Source organism: Podarcis liolepis (assembly GCF_965112155.1).
Source record: "Podarcis liolepis genome assembly, chromosome: 3".
NCBI lineage: Eukaryota > Metazoa > Chordata > Lepidosauria > Squamata > Lacertidae > Podarcis > Podarcis liolepis.
The window spans coordinates 55,942,646-55,961,644 of record NC_139557.1 but is presented as its reverse complement, the minus strand read 5'-3'; the positions used below and the strand labels follow the sequence as shown (position 1 = coordinate 55,961,644).

Sequence of the window (18,999 nt, the reverse complement as noted above, 5' to 3'; positions counted from 1 at the left end):
ATTACACCTTCGGAGGCCAAGAATATCCAAAATGGTCTGCAACATTTTTTTTCTAAATGCATCCACGAGCGATCATCCTCACTCTGCGAGACTGAGTCCTATCAGATATAAATAAATGCATAAATACATAAGAACTCCCACTGTGAAAATGGCAAGTGCTATGGAAGAAGGGAGCACTGCATCAGTCATATTTATTTTTCTCTTCTAAGTGGCAAACATATTGCTTTGCTTTTTGTCGACGACATTATCACACACAAACTTCATCGACAGGCATATGCTCATATTTCCGATTTCAGAAATAATGAGTGAAGGTGCCAATATGTTTTTGCCAAAGAGGGAATGTGGGGAAAGAATGCAGAGAAAGAACTACTCAATAACATGTTAGTACCTGCGTATTGGTTGTTGTCTGATGCAAATGTTATCACTAGGGATGCTGTAATCTTCATTGTTCAGACATTTCACAATTACAGAGCATGGGATGGATGCACAATAGCCTGACCCACCATGAAATAGAAAGCCGATGAGCCATCTGAATTGCAATTTAAGCTATGCTGAAAGAATTATTTTGTCAATAGACATAGTAGCAAGCAGATAATCATATTTGCATTAGGTACGACTGAAATCACATATTCCTGTAACTACTCATAACATCCAATCCCGGCCTGCTTTTGTGTATAAGTGTATATTGTTGTTATATATAGAATTGGTTTTACATATGGAATTCTTTTTATTGTTCACCTTTTAACTGTGAAATCTCTTCCGAGATACTTATGGGAAGCAAGTGACATCAAATAAATAAATATGGCTCTTTAGATTTTCACACGGTTGGAGTGATAGACTTTGCATTCTTGCCCTGAAATCACATGAAACAGTTTTAGAGCTGCAAGGACAACATAAAACAAACATGCCAAGCAGATCATTCAGATGTTTGTTTGTTTTAACCTATCCTCACTCAGGAGGGACCTGGCCATGGAGAAGGGTCTCAGTGACCTGGGAATGAGCCATGTGACTAGCTCCACCCATGTGGTCACTTACTTCACATACAGATGACAGATATGTGAGATCACACCATGGAGACTGCCAGTCCATACAAGTGGGCTAATAATGTGGGCACTCATCTATGTAATTTGTACTCACTCAGAAGTATTTATAGATTCACATTTGGATTTGTAAATAGTGGCTTTGAGCCAGTCATTCTCATTCTCTCTCTCTCTCTCTCTCTCTCTCTCTCTCTCTCTCTCTCTCTGCCTAACCTACCTCACAGGGTTGATGCAACTAACTACCTTTCTCTAGAGCAACATAAAAATAAGTCCGTATGCTGGACTTCAGCTGCTGTGTTATTAAAAACAAAAGCCTGTTTTACTTCTATACATTGCAGGGGAGAGAAGAAAACCATCACATTTCTTTCAACTGGTGACAAGACAAAATCAACAAAGCGGATCTCCAGTTTAGACTAGACTGCAGAGATAAACCTTCAGTCCAAACCAGTGCTATTTTTCTAGAAAAAGAGGTGGCGGAACTCACCATGAACACCTGCCTCGTTCTCTTAGAATGGCAATGGCGCCCACCTGAGAGGTGCCGGAACTGAGTTCCAGTTGAAAAAAAGCCCTGGGTTGATGCGAGGTAAAAATTGGGACAGACTGGTTACGCTGTCTTGAACTCCCTTGAGGAAAAGCAGGATATAAATCATGTACACATACATGTACACCCACCCCCACCCACCCCCACCCACCCTACCTACACACAGAGATAGAGATCTGGCCGGCATTAGAATGCGAAGTGCATGTATGGCATTTTAAAGGCTGATAAGCCAAAACTGTGCTGACATATTTGGTAGTAGAGTAGAAAAAAATGCCCAAACATATGTTAACATTTTGTTCCTGCAAGTAGCTGCATGGAGCATATAAATATGTAAAGGAATTAATTACTGAGGCTTGTCCAGAGACTAGGCTTGCATTGCGAGGCCATTTCAAGTCATCACTTGGAGCAGAAAAAATCCTGCACCTTCTCTCTGCAAAAGCTGTCCTTCAAAAATCAATTCAGAGACTAAATCACTGCTTATTACAAGTGCCAATGGCAGAACGTGGGCCATAATGCTATTCTAGCACAATGGGAAAGAAAACCCAGCTAGAAAAGTCGATGTATAATGCATGACATTTTTAAGAGAAAACCTATAACATCAAATGAAGTAGAATGCTGGCACCTTCTCAATGCAGTACCAGGAACTGAAAGCCCGGAAAATATTTCATCTGCAGGAAGGCTTAACTGACAGATAACCAAAAGAAATCCAGCATTTGATTTATTGTGGAGGGTGCGGGGTGAGCCTCATCTGTGCAACTGAGAAGCAAGAATTCTGCATGCACTTAAGACTTCTTGCTCAAACATTTATTGAACTTTGTGTGGACCTACACAGGGGACACACCAACTGCCGGGATAAATTTGTTAAATAATATCAAACAGGGACCTCCAAAACAGCAGCAAGGTTTTTATGCAGACAAGAAAATGAGTGTAGAGGGTATACACTAATTAAATAATAGAGGACATTCTGTCCATATGCAATGCAGGTTAATTCAGCAAGATACTCTAATTTAGATTTTTTTTCATTTTGTTCTAATAAATATCCAGGAGTCATTCCAAGCATGCATTGCTTAGGCAGGTGTCTTGTGCCAATAAGTAGCACATGATGTTTTCCAGTCCCAAACAGACTACTGGACTGGTCAATTGTTCCTGAAATTTGAGATTTCACAGGACTTTCAGGGTGTCCTAAGTTACCTAGGCCTCCTCTTCACTGAGGTGGGAAACTTCTTTCAGCTTGAGAGCTGCATTCCCTTCTGGGAAACCTTCTAGGGGCCGCATGCCAGTGGCAGAGAGCCAGAGGCAATGAAGATGTATTTCACCTTTGTACTGTAGGATGTTGCTTCAAAAGCCAAGCATCACAAAATTTGGTTGCAACTGTTTTCTGAGTGGAGTGTCAAAACATACCAAACAAATTGGAGGCAGGGGTGGGCAGTTTGGTGAATTTTCTGTTTTAAGACAAAAGAGGGGAATCATGGAGGCATTGTGTGCAGACTATCAATTGGTATAAAACTATGGAAGTTAGGTCCATTTTGCAGAGATTTATCTACGTTTATTTAAGTATAATCTAAGTATAAATGTATGATATATGTGTCTGTCAAATTCACAGTTTAAGGTACACCCTAAATGCATAATCAAAAATGTCATGTGGGAAGTATTTCCTAGACAAAAGCCGCTCTTAATTTTTATGCTTCCTCCAGGAAAGATCTACAAGCAGAAGACTTCCAGCTGGCATTGATAAAGGTAGCTTACCAAAGGAAATGTACTATCTTGCAATACATCTTCAAAATAGGCTTAGAACTATTTTAAATTATAAACAAGATAATGCATCAAATTCCACTAAAGAGTATTTTGATAATTAAGTGTAGGTGTTTGCAGAGAGCTGCCTAATATTTCTTTCTTGAAAGCACCACAAGCTTAGTACATTTGCATATAAGGTTTTGCATCATGGAGCAAACACTTCATGTGAAAAAGGATAAACGCGGCAAGCAGATTATCTGCTGAAATGGTTCATAGACTACTTAACATTAAAGTATTGTAAATGAGATTTCTCATTTGTTGAAATTGCATTGCCATCAGCTAAATACAGATCCATAGTCACAGGTGCCATACTAACTGACGGCAGTTCACACGAACAGGGACATTTTCTCTGTTGGGTGGTATATATTGTTGTCCCCACACAAGCAAATGTTTCAAATTTTGTTCCAGCTGAAGCTTCCAAACTGTCTTTAGAGGCAGCCCCACAAATAATGCATTGCACTAACCTAGAGGTTACCAGACCATAGGCCACAGACGTTAGGCTATCCCTGTCCATTCAGGGACATAACTGGGCCACCAGCTGAAGCTGACAGAAGGCACTCCATACCACCGAGGACGTAAGTGGTAGTAATGGATCCAGTAACACTCCCAAGCTATGCACTTGCTCCTTAAGAAGGAATGTAACCCCCTCAGGAGCAGGCATTCTCCCATCCATCTGGCCTAGGGAACTACCCACTAACAGTGCCGTATGTTATCTGGATTAGGTTTCAGTTGATTATCTGTCATCCAGTCCATTAGGAGACAAGACACCAGTTCAGCACATTCACTGCCACACATGCAGATGTAAAATGAGAAATAGAGCTGTGCGTCATCAGCATACTGCTGACAACACACTCTGAAACTCCAGATGACTCCATTCAGTGGCTTCATATAGATATGAAACAATATGGTGATAAACCTGAACTCCGAAGGACCCCCCCCCACACACTGAAGGCCCCATTATGCCGAAAAACACTCCACAAGCATCACCTGCTGAAGATGACCATACAATTAGGACTGGAACCACTGCAATGCAGTGCCACCCACCCCCAACTTGGATAGCCTCACCAGGAGGTTGCAGTGGTTGATGGTATTGAAAGCAGCTGAGAGCACAATGCCCTTGTCTGTCTCCTAACTGAGGTCATCATATAAGGTGACAGGGGCAGTTTCTGCGCTAAAGCCAAGCCGAAACCTTGATCGCTCTCCCACACATTCCAGAGATTTATATATTCCTTTTGCTGCAAGGCCCTGCCTAGGTTCACTGACGCAGTGACCTAACATCAGTTGTCAGTTCTGATGCAATTCTGTAGGCACTGCCCTGCCTAAGAAGCCATTTTGCCTGCAGGTCATCAGATTGCAACCACTCCCAAGAGTCCATACTGGCATGGATGAAATCTGATGCACCTTTGAAGGAGTTCCTCCACACAAACAACTGTTTCAGAGGGTTCCTGTGGCAACTCAATTGGCCCAGTTCTTGTGTGAATCAGGCTTGGCTAAGTACACAAGACAAAAGGGGCAGTTTCAGTGACCTTTCTGCTAGAGATGAAGCTGTGGGCTTTCAGCATTTGAAGGTCTTCTTAAAGAAGGGAAGGCATTCTCTGATACAACTGAAAGAATCAAATGAAAAAGCTCGTAACTCTTGTGCAGGTTTATGCAGTTCTTCTATCTAGCTAAGCTGACTGTTCTCTACTACCTCTCTTGCTTGTAGGAAGATAGTGAATCCCCACCCAACTTCTTGCCATGTGACTTCCCAGTGACTGCCATGTACACAATCGCTTTGTTTTCCAGAATGATATGTAAGGGTTTTTGGAGTATCAATTCCTTGATCCATACCAGACAGCTCTGGGCTAGGGATAGACTAGTCCAACCCAGGACTTGCAGTAGGCAGGGAAAAGGAGAAATTCTGGATGGAAGAGCACCAGTCTGCATACAACTGTAAGCAAGGAAGCAACTCAAAAATAAACCAACTAATAAGCGCAGTCTGAGTCTAGGTTCTTATTTCTAAGAGTCTCAGGCCTCTTGACACAACATAATTCACATGGATTTGGGTAGAAGTGGACTACCACCTACAACTGATATCTCTTGCTCCCTTCCATGTGTTCAATGAATGCGTTGAGGGGTGCATGACTGCAGCTACTGGCCCTCCTCCAATCTCTATGTGGGGTTGCCAGTCCCGTCTTCAACTACAGACTAGGTGAGAATGTGCTTTCAGTTTTACATACATAGAGCTAGTATGCACAGTCAGGACCTCTTGAACAACCATGTTCCCCATCACATGCATGTAGTGCCCATTTCTGCCCAATGTGCGAAGGATCAGGAATGGTGATCCTAAGCAGAGCCATAGTAGGTCTAGTGGGCACATCCTTGCTCCTTTCCACAGGTTGACCGACTGGGTGGAAGGAAGCCTGAGAAGAAGCGTAAGAGAATGCAAGCAAAGTAGCATTGATTGGAGATCTTACCTGTACACTAGTAAAAGTGGTATACTGATAAGCTTTAACTACCAGGTAATTTGCTTCTATATCTATTATCCCCAGGATCATGTACTTCCACCATCTTCGTTTCAAGATTGCCAGTAAGTTTTCTTCTCCTGCATTGGGACAGGGAAAGAGGGAGGGGGGGAGAATTAGATTTATAGCCATGACAATAATCCACTGGGTTTCATACAAAAGTGCTGCAGAAGGTGCTACATAGGATTACTAATGACCGGGGAAGGTCGAAGAAGCTCCTGCTCATTTACATACAAGTAAATTAAATATTCCTTACTGACAGCCACTGAGGCTAAGCTAAAAATAAATAAAAAAAGCATCCCAGTTGCCTTTTCATTTGCCCCTTCACCTCCTGTTAATCCTGTGGCTAGGATAACATCTGTACAATTATCAAGTCAAACACACTGGACTCGCCCAGGAGGGTCACACACACACAATGAGGTGGATTTCCTCCCTTCTTTTTGCATAACTGGTAACTTGGCTTCCAAGAATCAATTTTGTGCAAAGCCAAAATTGTTCTTCAATGTCCTTGCAGAGGAATCCTATCAATCACACAATCCCTGATTTCCACTTTGTGAAGACTGCCAGTACAACAAGGACAACTGATTAAATCTACAGTTTATAGAGGTTAAATTGTTTTAATGCTAGGCCAGGGATTATTACTATGTCTGATACAAAAGAAAATGAACATGCAGCCAGAGTTTGGGTATCAAGCTCCCTCCTTGTTCCTCTGATCTAGCAGGATTTCATGAGGGTTACAGTATGGACAATATGCTATTGCTGCAGATGAAGATTCTTAAACCAACTTGAACATTCAGGATGAAATTCCTCTTCTCCAGCACTGGAACAACATCTAACCTTGCAGATGTTAGTGGAAATATTATGCAAACACCAAAAGGAAGCTGGGGCATATTTCACTGGCTTTTCACAACTTGGATTGCCTAAACCAATTGTGTGATTCAAATGGCAATTTGTTCATTAGCAAATATCACCCGCCTTCTCAATAGTTAATAGAATCACAATGTTTCCAATTAGAAGTATAAAGGTTGCATTCTAATTATGTCCTGTTCTACTTACTACATTGAGATTGCAAAATTAAAAACAGGCACTGTTTCCTCCTCCCAAAATGAAGAAAAGAAGCAGTGGGAGCCGCAACAATGGTTACATTAAATATTATGTCCGGATTAATCTGTCCAAATGATTCAACTGATATTTCTTTAAAAATAAAAAAATAAAGGCACTGGAATGAGCCAGTCTGTTTTGCTGTATTGTCATATAATTCCATTAACCTTTAGTCTCTAAAAGAGTGATGAGAATAAAAGCATTCTTTTCTTGCAGAACTTGCTATATTTGAAATATACAATACACCTGGGCATTTTCTGTAGATTTGAGAAGAATAATAGAACCATAGAATTGTACAGTTGGAAGAGACCCTGGTGGTCATCTAGTCCAAACCCTCGCAATGCAGGAATCTCAACTAAAGCATCCATGGCATACTCTGCTTAGGTATGGTTAATTTGGCAACCCGTTTTACTGCCTTCAATGAGGTTTACTTCCAAAAAAGTATTCATAGGACTTCACAGTGCTCACAGGCAAGGAACCTTCACGTGGATTTGCTTATTGATTATAATTAAGGGATGCACTGTACTTCCCAGAAGCATTTGGGGATTTAGCCTATTAAAGGTGATGCATAACCTGAAGGTAGTTTAAAAACATTCTCTCCAGAGTTGCCATACCAAAGTGGCAAATTACAGTACTGTTGCAGTACTGAAAAACAAAGCAAGGGAAATGGGCAGGTTCATTTTAAAAGCTCAAGTGAGTGTGTGGGTGGAGAATACTTAGGGAAGATTAACAATACTATGAAACATTGCCTCTTAGAACATTGGCCATGGTGAATCAACTGAGGCAGGCTTGTAGTTATGATTTCAATGGATTGTACAAGAGCCAGTGGCATATATGGGTTGTCACAGAATGCCATGGGACTTTGAGCAGTTCTCAAAGCCTGCCCAAAGCTGATTCTTGCTTTCTAATTAGCCTTTTTTATAAGATAGAAATTATCCCTTTACTATAAAAGCAACCACAGTCACAAGCAGCAGCATCTAAGTCAGGTGATGTACATAGGTTGCTTACAACGCCAACAACACTAAACAAAGGAACCTCCAATGAAACTCTGTAAGTGGCTGGATCATGCTTATTAACTGAGTAATATTTCATCCCTAACATACTATTAACTTTAAGATCCCAACTGAATAATGAAAAGCAGGGGCAATATTAAAATGTATGTATTTGTAGTCACTTTAAAATTCGGTATCATAAAAGGGTTGAAAACATAGGGTGTAATTTAACTGCACTGTTCTGCTAGAAGCCAGCACAAGGACTCCTGCTAGTGACATTCTTCCTTTCTTCACTTTTTTTTTTTGACGTCACTCCAAATGTCAGACTGAAATATATTTCAGAGTCATAGATTTTAGAGTTGGAAGGACCCCAAGGTTATCACGTCCAATGCCCTCCAATGCAGGAATTTCAACAAGATCATACTTGACAGATGGCCACCCAACCTCTGCTTTAAAACCTCCAAGGAAAGAGTCCACCACATCTCAAGGGAGTGTGCTTCATCATCAGACAGCTCTTACTACCGGAAAGTTCTTCCTGATATTTAGTCGGAATCTCCGTTCTTGTAACTTGATGCCATTGTTTCGGGTCCTGCCCTCTGGAGCAGGTGTAAACACACTTGCTCCATCTTCCATGTGGCAACCCTCCCTCAACTGTTCCTCATAAGGCTTGGTTTCCAGACCCTTTATCAACTTGGCCGTCCTCCTCTGCACACATTCCAGCTTGTCAATATTCTTCTTAAATTGCAGTGTCCAGAACTTCAGGTGTGGTCTGACCAAGGAAGAATAGAGTGGTACTATTACTTCCCTGGATCAAGACACTATACTTCTGTTGATACTAGAATAGCATTAGCTTTTTTTGCTGCTGCATCACACTGTTGACTCATGTTAAGCTTGTGGTCTACTAAGACCCCTAGATCCTTTTCATGTGTACTACTGGCAAGCCATGTGTCCCCCAGCTTATATTTCTGCAACTAGTTCTTCCTGCCTAAGTGTAGAACCTGACATTTGCCCCTATTGAAATTCATTTTGAGAGTTTGGATCCAGTTCTCCAATCTGTTAAGGTCAATTTGAATCCCAATTCTGTCTTCTGTGGAATTGACTACTCCTCTCAGTTTCATATCATCTAAAAATTTGATGAGTATCCCCTCAATACCTTCATCTAAGTTGTTTATAAAGATGTTGGACAATAGTGGGCCCAGGATGTGTCTCTAAATGAATGAAATGATTGAGAAATGTCCTCCAGTCTGTAAAGATGTAGTGAGAGGTATGAATGTTTTGATGTGTAAGTAGGCTGGTGGGAACAAATAAGGTTGAAGATAACTTTCAAAATGGCAAACACTGCAGAGGTTTGCAAGAACCTCTAGAACTGTGAAGTTCAAAGTTTTCATGGCGCTTTGACAAGTGGGTAAAAATAAAGCAAAATGAAAAGAAGCCCTCAAAATTCCCAGCTTAGCATATGGTGCCACAGTACATGAATTTGTGTTCTTGGTCTTGCATTCAGGAACACATAAAACTGAGAAAGAGATGATTTGCAGCCTTTGCCATTCTGGCTGTGGCTGGAAAGTGCGGTCAAAAACACCAGGAGGTGCCAGGTTACTTACTAAAAACTATTATATCTCATAAACAGATGAATATATGACTTTTTGTGGGGGGTGGGGTGGGTGTGAAAGGTTCAGGTAGCTTGTTCAGATCACTGTTGTCAATCACAGCTTCCTCTTCAGCAGGCTTAAAATAAGTGTACATTGTTGGATATAATGGCAGAAAGTCAAGTGTTAACAGATTTATTGTGCCAACAGCGCTGCGTAGGTGCAGGTATCAAAGCATGTATTCAAATCTGTTAATCATGGGTTTCACTGAAAAAGTAAGGGCTAACCACAGGCGAGAGTATTTATCTGAGGAACAATGGAAACTAAATTAACTGAAAAATGAATTATGGGATGAATGCAATTAGTTAATCTCCTAAATGCACTCCCGCCCAGATAACCTCTCACCCAGCTGTCAACCGTCCAAATCCCCACCTACTCCAGTTGGCAATCGAAGCTCTCTTCACATCCTTCCCCTCCTTGCCTTAACATACCATACTCCAAGTGATCACCTCCTCTCTCCCCTCCATGCTCAAGCCCTAACACAATTTCATTACATAAGTACTTATAAGCATCTGCCAACAGCTCCAGGAATAGAACTTTATGAAAACTGCAGTGTCAGTGGCCCAAGACATATAGAATCATAGAATCATAGAGTTGGAATAGACCACAAGGGCCATCGAGTCCAACCCCCTGCCAAGCAGGAAACACCATCAGAGCACTCCTGACATATGGTTGTCAAGCCTCTGCTTAAAGACCTCCAAAGAAGGAGACTCCACCACACTCCTTGGCAGCAAATTCCACTGCCGAACAGCTCTTACTGTCAGGAAGTTCTTCCTAAAGTTTAGGTGGAATCTTCTTTCTTGTAGTTTGGATCCATTGCTCCATGTCCACTTCTCTGGAGCAGCAGAAAACAACCTTTCTCCCTCCTCTATATGACATCCTTTTATATATTTGAACATGGCTATCATATCACCCCTTAACCTCCTCTTCTCCAGGCTAAACATGCCCAGCTCCCTTAGCCGTTCCTCATAAGGCATCGTTTCCAGGCCTTTGACCATTTTGGTTGCCCTCCTCTGGACACGTCCCAGTTAGTCAGTGTCCTTCTTGAACTGTGGTGCCCAGAACTGGACACAGTACTCCAGGTGAGGTCTGACCAGAGCAGAATACAGTGGCACTATTACTTCCCTTGATCTAGATGCTATACTCCTATTGATGCAGCCCAGAATTGCATTGGCTTTTTTAGCTGCCGCGTCACACTGTTGGCTCATGTCAAGTTTGTGGTCAACCAAGACTCCTAGATCCTTTTCACATGTACTGCTCTCAAGCCAGGTGTCACCCATCTTGTATTTGTGCCTTTCATTTTTTTTGCCCAAGTGCAATACTTTACATTTCTCCCTGTTAAAGTTCATCTTGTTTGTTTTGGCCCAGTTCTCTAATCTGTCAAAGTCGTTTTGAAGTGTGATCCTGTCCTCTGGGGTGTTAGCCACCCCTCCCAGTTTGGTGTCATCTGCAAATTTGATCAGGATGCCCTTGAGTCCATCATCCAAGTCGTTGATAAAGATGTTGAATAAGACCGGGCCCAAGACAGAACCCTGTGGCACCCCCCTAGTCACTCTTCTCCAGGATGAAGAGGAACCATTGATGAGCACCCTTTGGGTTCGGTCAGTCAGTCAGCCAGTTACAAATCCACTGAGTGGTAGCATAGTCAAGACCGCATTTTACCAGCTTCTTTACAAGAATATCATGGGGCACCTTGTCGAATGCCTTGCTGAAATCAAGGTAGGCTACATCCACTGCGTTCCCTTATTATTCTAATGCTATGAAAATTCAATTAAGTTTTCCCCACAAATATTTTGAGAAGAGTCAGTCCCTCCCTCCCTCTGTTCAACATTTCATTTATTAACTTAATTCTTACATATTGAAAAGCAATAAAAGCTAACAAACTTAACGTCCCCATACCCCCTTTTACCCCACCTGAAGGCATAGTTCAGATCTAAACAATAATAAAAGCTAAAGGTAAAGGGACCCCTGACCATTAGGTCCAGTCGTGATCGACTCTGGGGTTGTGGCGCTCATCTCGCTTTATTGGCCGAGGGAGCCGGTGTACAGCTTCCGGGTCATATGGCCAGCATGACTAAGTCGCTTCTGGCGAACCAGAGCAGTGCACGGAAATGCCGTTTACCTTCCCACCTATTAATCTACTTGCACTTTGATGTGCTTTCGAACTGCTAGGTTGGCAGGAGCAGGGACCGAGCAACGGGAGCTCACCCCGTCGCGGGGATTCAAACTGCCGACCTTCTGATCGGCAAGTCCTAGGCTCTGTGGTTTAACCCAATACTAACATTCACATAAGCACTGAAGTGGAGAGAGCCTGAAAGTTGCTGGTGTCAGTATAGAGGAAGATGTTAGCACAGATGTATATTACAGAATGTGGAAGGTATAGTTTGCCCTGTGGAGTCTTTGATCATGTGCTGGTTGAATGGCCAACAGCCTGCCATAAAAGTCTTTCTTTTTTTTTTTTGCCCTCTGGCCACACAAAGTTTTTGCTTCAGTTTTTCAGAAAGTGCTTTGTCCCAAATCACACACATTTTAATACATTTAAACCCTTAGATTCTATCCAATTTCTAGCTATCAAGATTTTAGCTGACCTTAATATAATAACCCTTGGTTGTCTCCATTGTACACCCAATAATGCTATTTTGGGAGGTGTTTTTTTTAAAAAAAGGGTTTCTCCATTCTCTCTCCCCCCCCAATATCTCATCCCAGAACCATCCCAGCTACTTGCTCTTTTCATCATGACTTGATGAAAAGGCCAGAAATATCTCTGAAGAAATCCCCTGACAGTTTTGCTGTGGCAGAACTTATCATCACCAGCTACTTTTTCCAAGCATAAATCACTCTGTTCCAGTGCTGTTCAATCAAACCAAGCTGAAGTAAGTTAGCGCTAAAAATGAATCGACAGTCGTGACATCTGCCAGCCTTAACTGCATAGATGGCGCTGAGACTATGATGGAAATGAAATCAGCTATGCATTTATCTGACATTTACATTTTCACCACTTTGCCTCCATCCTTTTGTCTTTCTTGGTCTGCCCTACTGAAATAACACTGTACATTCATTCGAAGCAGTTATTTGCAGAAATGCCAAATGGGAAACCGCCCCATTCAGACTCATCACATTCACAAACCACAGGGAGTCGGTTTAGTAGTAAGCTCTGCAGAAAAAAAAAAAGGTAACGTTAAAGGAAGCTGCAAGGAAGAGCTATGCAGAGGTGTGGTGGATGCTGAAGAATGGATTTGACACTCCTTTTGGCAAACTAACATCCTGCAAAACAGCTGTAGTGAAAATAGGCACAAAAAGCATTACCGGTAATAGAACAAATCCTATGCAGAATATTTCAGCATGTGGTATACGATACACAGAATTTGGCCTATTAAGGATTTATTATCAGAGCATTTAGATACCTATTTATTATACAGTGGTACCTCGGGTTAAGTACTTAATTCATTCCGGAGGCCCGTACTTAACCTGAAGCACCACTTTAGCTAATGGGGTCTCCCGCTGCCACCGCGCTGCCGGAGCACGATTTCTGTTCTCATCCTGAAGCAAAGTTCTTAACCTGAAGCGCTATTTCTGGGTTATCGGAGTCTGTAACCTGAAGCGCATGTAACCCGAGGTACCACTGTAATAAAGAACAGTGCATTTTTAAAATACCATTTCCCCTTAATTCTGATTCCACAACTAACACAATATGATTGCATCAATCAAATGTTGCAGAATACATCTGGAAAACACACACAGTCTCAGTAGCGTAGGTAGCCGGGGTTGGTAGGGTGCCATGGGGTTCTGTAGTGCGGCACAGTGGCTGCTGTGCATTGGGGGTTGGGATTCTGGGTGGCAGGGAAGCTTGCGGGTGGCAGTTTATTGAGCTTGCAGTGGGGTGGAGCCACTACTTCTCGCCTGTGAAATCAGAGGCAGAATGTTGTTGAGCCCTTCTTGATTTGCCAAAAAAAGCTCAACAACTAGGGTGATCATCTCCCTTGCACAGGTATGGTCTGCGACTGTCCAGAGAAAGCCTGTGTCCATACACCCTGTGTTAGTACAAGCTCTTTGGAAAGACCACCTGTACTAGTCAGGGCTAACAATTGTGGCTGGTAGTCACCAATAGTTTACTCAGAGAAGTACTACTGAATTTAATAGACCTAAGCTGCTGTGTTCATTAATTTCAATGGGCCTCATCTGAGTAAAGCTTCATCAAATATCATCCCATGAGTAGATGTGAGCTCATTCCTTCACCTTTGTAGGTCTCCTCGGGTGACTGAACCCAAGCAGTGCTTTTGTGAGGGTTATTGGTGAAAAACCTTCCATGGTGCTCATTGAGAGGGAGGTGGCCAGGTGCCCAGAATGAGTTTTGGGGATGCTTTATCCCTAGCTCATATGTCACCTGAACTCTTATTTAAGCCTGGGAGAGTCTTCCGCTCCAGATTTAACGATTGTGTAACAACAAATAAGTGCCGTTTGTTTTACTGAACACAGGAAAGCACAACGTGTCTATTAATTTATGTGGATAAATAAAAATAATTCCCTTGTGGCTATTCTCTTCTGCTTTCCCAAACACTTCCGTATATTATACTTCATGAATTCATTACTTTTTAATGCCATTTTGCTGTTCCACTGTGCCATATTTTGCTTCCACCACTCGGGAAAGGAAAGAAAATGGAACAAATAGAATAAAAATTTATCCAGCAACTTCAGTTTTGCCGTGGATCTTTCTTTGCCAGAATAAAAGCAGACATCGGCTTTCTTTTCAAGGCTTTTGCCTTCTAGCCTCTCGTAATTTGATAAAACATCTTGATTACTGACTGCAGGGCACAACGGAGCTTTGTTCTCTCCTGCTTCCTCAATCACTGCCCCCAAGGTAATAGCCAAGATCAAATTCTCCAATAGAGGAAATCATTTTGGTAGATACAAATGGGGGGGTGGGATAGGCATCAATTTATTATGAATATATTTTTAAATGAGAGTCTTGTGTACAGGTCATTGACACAGGCAGGTCTTTAGAAAAGTGTGTGGTGATACAACTATACTTTGAAAAGCAGATTAGACCAGGCATAGGCAAACTCAGCCCTTCAGATGTTTTTGGGACTACAGCTCCCATCATCCCTGACCACTGGTCCTGTTAGCTAGGGATGATGGGAGTTGTAGTCCCAAAACATCTGGAGGGCCGAGTTTGCCTATGCCTGGATTAGACAAACTCATGGAGGATAAAGCTCTGAATGGCTACTAGCTTTGAGGGCTCTGTTCTGCCTCCACAGTTAGAAGCAGTGATGTTTCTGAATACCAGTTGCTGGAAACCACGGGAAGGTAGAGAGTGCTCATATGCTCAAATCCTGCTTGTGGGCTTCCCACAGGCACCTGGCTGGCCACTGTGAGAACAGGATGCTGGATTAGATGGGCCCTTGGCCTGATCCAGCAGGCACTTCTTATGTTCTTAAGTCTTCTTATGGCTCCCGCACTGTCATGTCTTGTGCTGTTTTTATCCCAAGTTCCCTAATTCCACACTGCCTTTCTAGAGACAGAATCTTAATGCAGTACTTCCAAATACAACCACATGTCAGCAACTGGCTAGACGACAAAGAATGGTGGAAGGCGACAGCTGGAAAGTCCCTCAGAGAAGCATCAAAGGAGGAATGGCGGGAGGCTACAGTCAGGGAACCCCCCAGGGAAGCATCGGAGTGGGAAGGCTCTGAGCCAGAAAAATGATGGTGGCATACAGAAGAGAGGACAGAGGAAGAAGAAGGGCAGACAGGCTGGAGGCTGAGCAAGCAACAGGTTTAAGTGAGACTGAGCAACTGAGGAGAAGGAGGAGACTGAGACTGCAACAGATCCCCAGCAACCTGCCAGTTCCACTGTTTCCATCTCCTCTCCTCTGTCCCCAAGAACGAGGAGGGAGTTGCATGTCGTATTTGGCTGCTATATGTTTGGATGATGTTTGGGCCCATTGTTTAAGAGGAAGGAACTCCTCTTAAACTGTACCAACACACAGGATAAGAGCAGTCTGCTGTTGTTTTAACATTTACATATTTTTGATCTTTTACAACTGTTTGTAGGAGTGTCAGACAATTAAATATATCTGATGACTATTTGATTATACAGTGACTGTGACATACAGCAGCACTGAGGGAGTGCAAAAGCCAAAGGATAAACTATTTACAAGCTAGAAAAAACAAAGAAACATGGGTGTAGTAAAATAAATGTGGATGACGGCATGAACAAACTGTAATTGTGTTGTGTGATTCCTGTCCCACTTTCTTTCTCTTGAAGCTCCTGGTAGCAGGAAGTATATTAAGTCACGTATAGTGAAAAATACATTTTCACACAGCGTAAGCATAAGTGAAACCGCAACAACTTTTGCCAGGCTGAAAACAGAAAGAATAAAGAGAAACAATTTTTAAAAAAATTGACAACCATATGTCAGGAGTGCTCTGATGGTGTTTCCTGCTTGGCAGGGGGTTAGACTCGATGGCCCTTGTGGTCTCTTCCAACTCTATGATTCTAATAGGTTGACATCAAAAATGAAGAAGGTAGTAATAAAGATGTCCTTGAAGGGTGCTAGGAAAACAAAAAGCCTCGAAAATGCTTAAGATGCCAAACCAGTTTCTGTACTTTATGTCAAGACAAATGGAGAACGAAGCACCAGAAAAAGACCTCAGAGATGGGGTTGCATCAAAACGCATAAACCTTCTCCAGAAACGGAGAGAGCCTGGAAATGGCCTCTAACAGGTACCCAGTGATAAAGTTGTAGTAGTGCCAATAGTTCAAAGACTAGGTTGCAAATGCCATTTTTTCCTGGTCATTCTTTGACCCTCTGGGATGTCTCCGCTGGGAACACAATACAAGGTGGAAGTGAAGGAACGTAAGAAGTTTCTATACAGGAAGATAAGAAGCTGCTCAGACTATTTGTTCATACAGCCCAGTATTCAATGGGGGGGGGGGGGACTCCCAAGAAGCTGTGTTGCTTCCTGATGATGAGTTTATTGAGCATTCATTCATCTTGAACTGCGTACACAAAGTCTGCAGGGAGGTTATATATGCCCGCCGTTTATTGAACATTCATTCTGATTCATTTGCAGGGAATTTATTTGAAGTTGCACCAAGTGACTGTTATCCCACACTTCCCAGTGACTGCAAAACCCATTTCAGGAGGGCGGGGTGGGGTGGGGGGAAGCAGGCTTATTGTACAAGACTGTGAAATCCACTTTACAAGTGTATCCTGAACTTGTACATGCGCAAGTGAGTTTTATTTGCAAAGTAACTGCAGTCTGGAAGTGGCCTGAGTAGGACCACCAGTCTATCTACCTCAGTATTGTCTACACTGACTGGCAGTGGCACCTAATTACATCACCCTGGACACCCCCAAAGAGCAACAAAACCCAAAGGGCCTCATGTCAGAGGTGCCTGTGTGATACAGAAGCAGTTTCGTGTAAAAAACCCAGATAGCTCAAGCTGTTCTGCATGCTGTGGGGATGGGGGAAGATGTTATGTGATAGAGTGAATACTCAGAGAATCTGAACTTGCACCGTATTTGAATTCAGTCAACCAGCAAAGGAATTCAGACATTCATTAGTAAATCATAAGACCCTCACCATCACACGTTGCTCTTATAAGCATCTGGGTGGCAGAGGGTTGCCTGGTGTGATCAGTGAACCAAATCATCAGCGAACGTTTTGCTCAATCAATGACATACTTAGAAAATGCTCAGGGTGCATCGGTTCTCATTCATTACTGATGCTTTACAACAGTCCCAGAGATGCCACCATTATGCAAATCAGCTGGAATCAGGGTTTCTCTCCACCTGTTCACCTGCCTATACTGTGGCGAAAGCCTGCAATTAGTTCAGTGCTTCAGCAATTACTCAGCACTTGAGAAACAGGCCAGTAACGCACCTTCCATTTTATGGGCTCTTGTTGTGTGGCTCATCAGTGAAATAAAGGGAAAGTGTTGCTTTCATAGTTTAAGTAGTGGATAAGTAAGCTGATGCCTTGAGGCTCAAACTACTATTTGCTTGCAATTTGTACACACAAGAAAGGAAAAGCGAAAGCAAATCAGTTAAATTCTGCCAATCTTTCTCCCAGCAAACATCAACAAATGTACATTTTGCTAGATCAAAAACAGTTTAAATAGGAACACTGCCCCTTGCCTGGCACAGAGGAAGAATAATAAGTTCAGAGCTGAGGAATCAGATGTCACAGCATGCAGAGTGATGGATAGGTAGGAAGCCATGCTTGCCAAGGGTGATAAAGCAGCCCTACAGTTTGCGAGAAGAGCCAGTGGTGAGCTATTAAGGATGCAGTTAATGGTATTCCCATAAATCACTTCATGGCATTCAGCAGGAAAGGAAAACAAGCTGCTCTGTAGGAAAGAGTCATCAGTGGGCATTTGGTGTAGAAAGGCAAAGGAAAAACAGCTCCTGCACCCGTAGCTCATTTGCTGGCCTCACGGTGTCTATTTATGATCCTTGTCAATTTCACATGATGTTGCTGTTATCAACATCGTCATTAAAGTACTTTCCTGCTCTTTGCCACAAGGTCCCAGGGCAGGTTATAACAGTCTAAAATTCCGCATTAAAAACAGTTAAAGCAAATCGCAGTCACAAGAATAGGGTGGGCCTCGAAAGCACATATCTCAGGTGTCAAAGGCCAGGTGAAAAAGATGCAGCTTCAGCATGTGATGAAGGTGCAGATGCAGCTCTGTGGGGAGGGAATTCCACAACCTGTCAACTGCCACAGAAAAGGATCTCTGCCAGGTTGTCACCCCTTGAAATTCTGAGGATGGTGGAACGAACAAGAGGACCCCCCTCTGCTCACCTTAATACCCACGGGGGTCTGTAGGGAAGGAGACTTTTCTGGTATTTCAGGCCTAAGTTATTCATGGCTTTAAACACTAATGCAAGCACCTTCAATTCAGTCTGGAAACCAACTAGCAACCAAATCTGAAGTTTTAAAACAAGGGTTATGTGTGTTTCTAAAGTGAAATCTAGCCAGTAATCTGCCCCACTGCATTTTGGACCAAACTGAAGTGCACTGCAATAATCCAGTCTCAAAGTTACCAGAGCATTGAGTATCATGACCAAGTCACCTCTGTCCAAAAGGCGTCATAGCTGGCAAATTGCCTGGAGCTGGAAATATTCCCTCCAAGCCACCGAGGTCACCTGAGCCTTAAGTGATAGCATTGGATCCAACCTATCTGCCCATGTCCTGATGACAGATTCCAAGTCCCTTATTCATGATCAAATCCATGGATTTTATGCATAATTCAATCCATTTCAGCATTAATCTGTGGATTTTTTTTTTAAACTATTCTTAAACAAAAATTCTGATGCATTTAAAATGTTGAAAACCACATTGCCACACAAGTGGTATGTTCCAGTCAGCACATCAG

At 42.6% G+C, this 18,999-nt stretch overlaps 1 protein-coding gene across 1 annotated transcript in view; it reads right to left on the bottom strand.

Moving 5' to 3' along the window:
* SLC35F1 (solute carrier family 35 member F1) overlaps positions 1–18,999 on the bottom strand; it is a 193,263-nt gene that overhangs the window by 33,769 nt on the left and 140,495 nt on the right. The window contains exon 3 of the mRNA XM_083497883.1: positions 5,832–5,959. Coding sequence (XP_083354009.1) covers positions 5,832–5,959 — 128 coding nt within the window. The remainder of the gene's footprint in view (positions 1–5,831; positions 5,960–18,999) is intronic.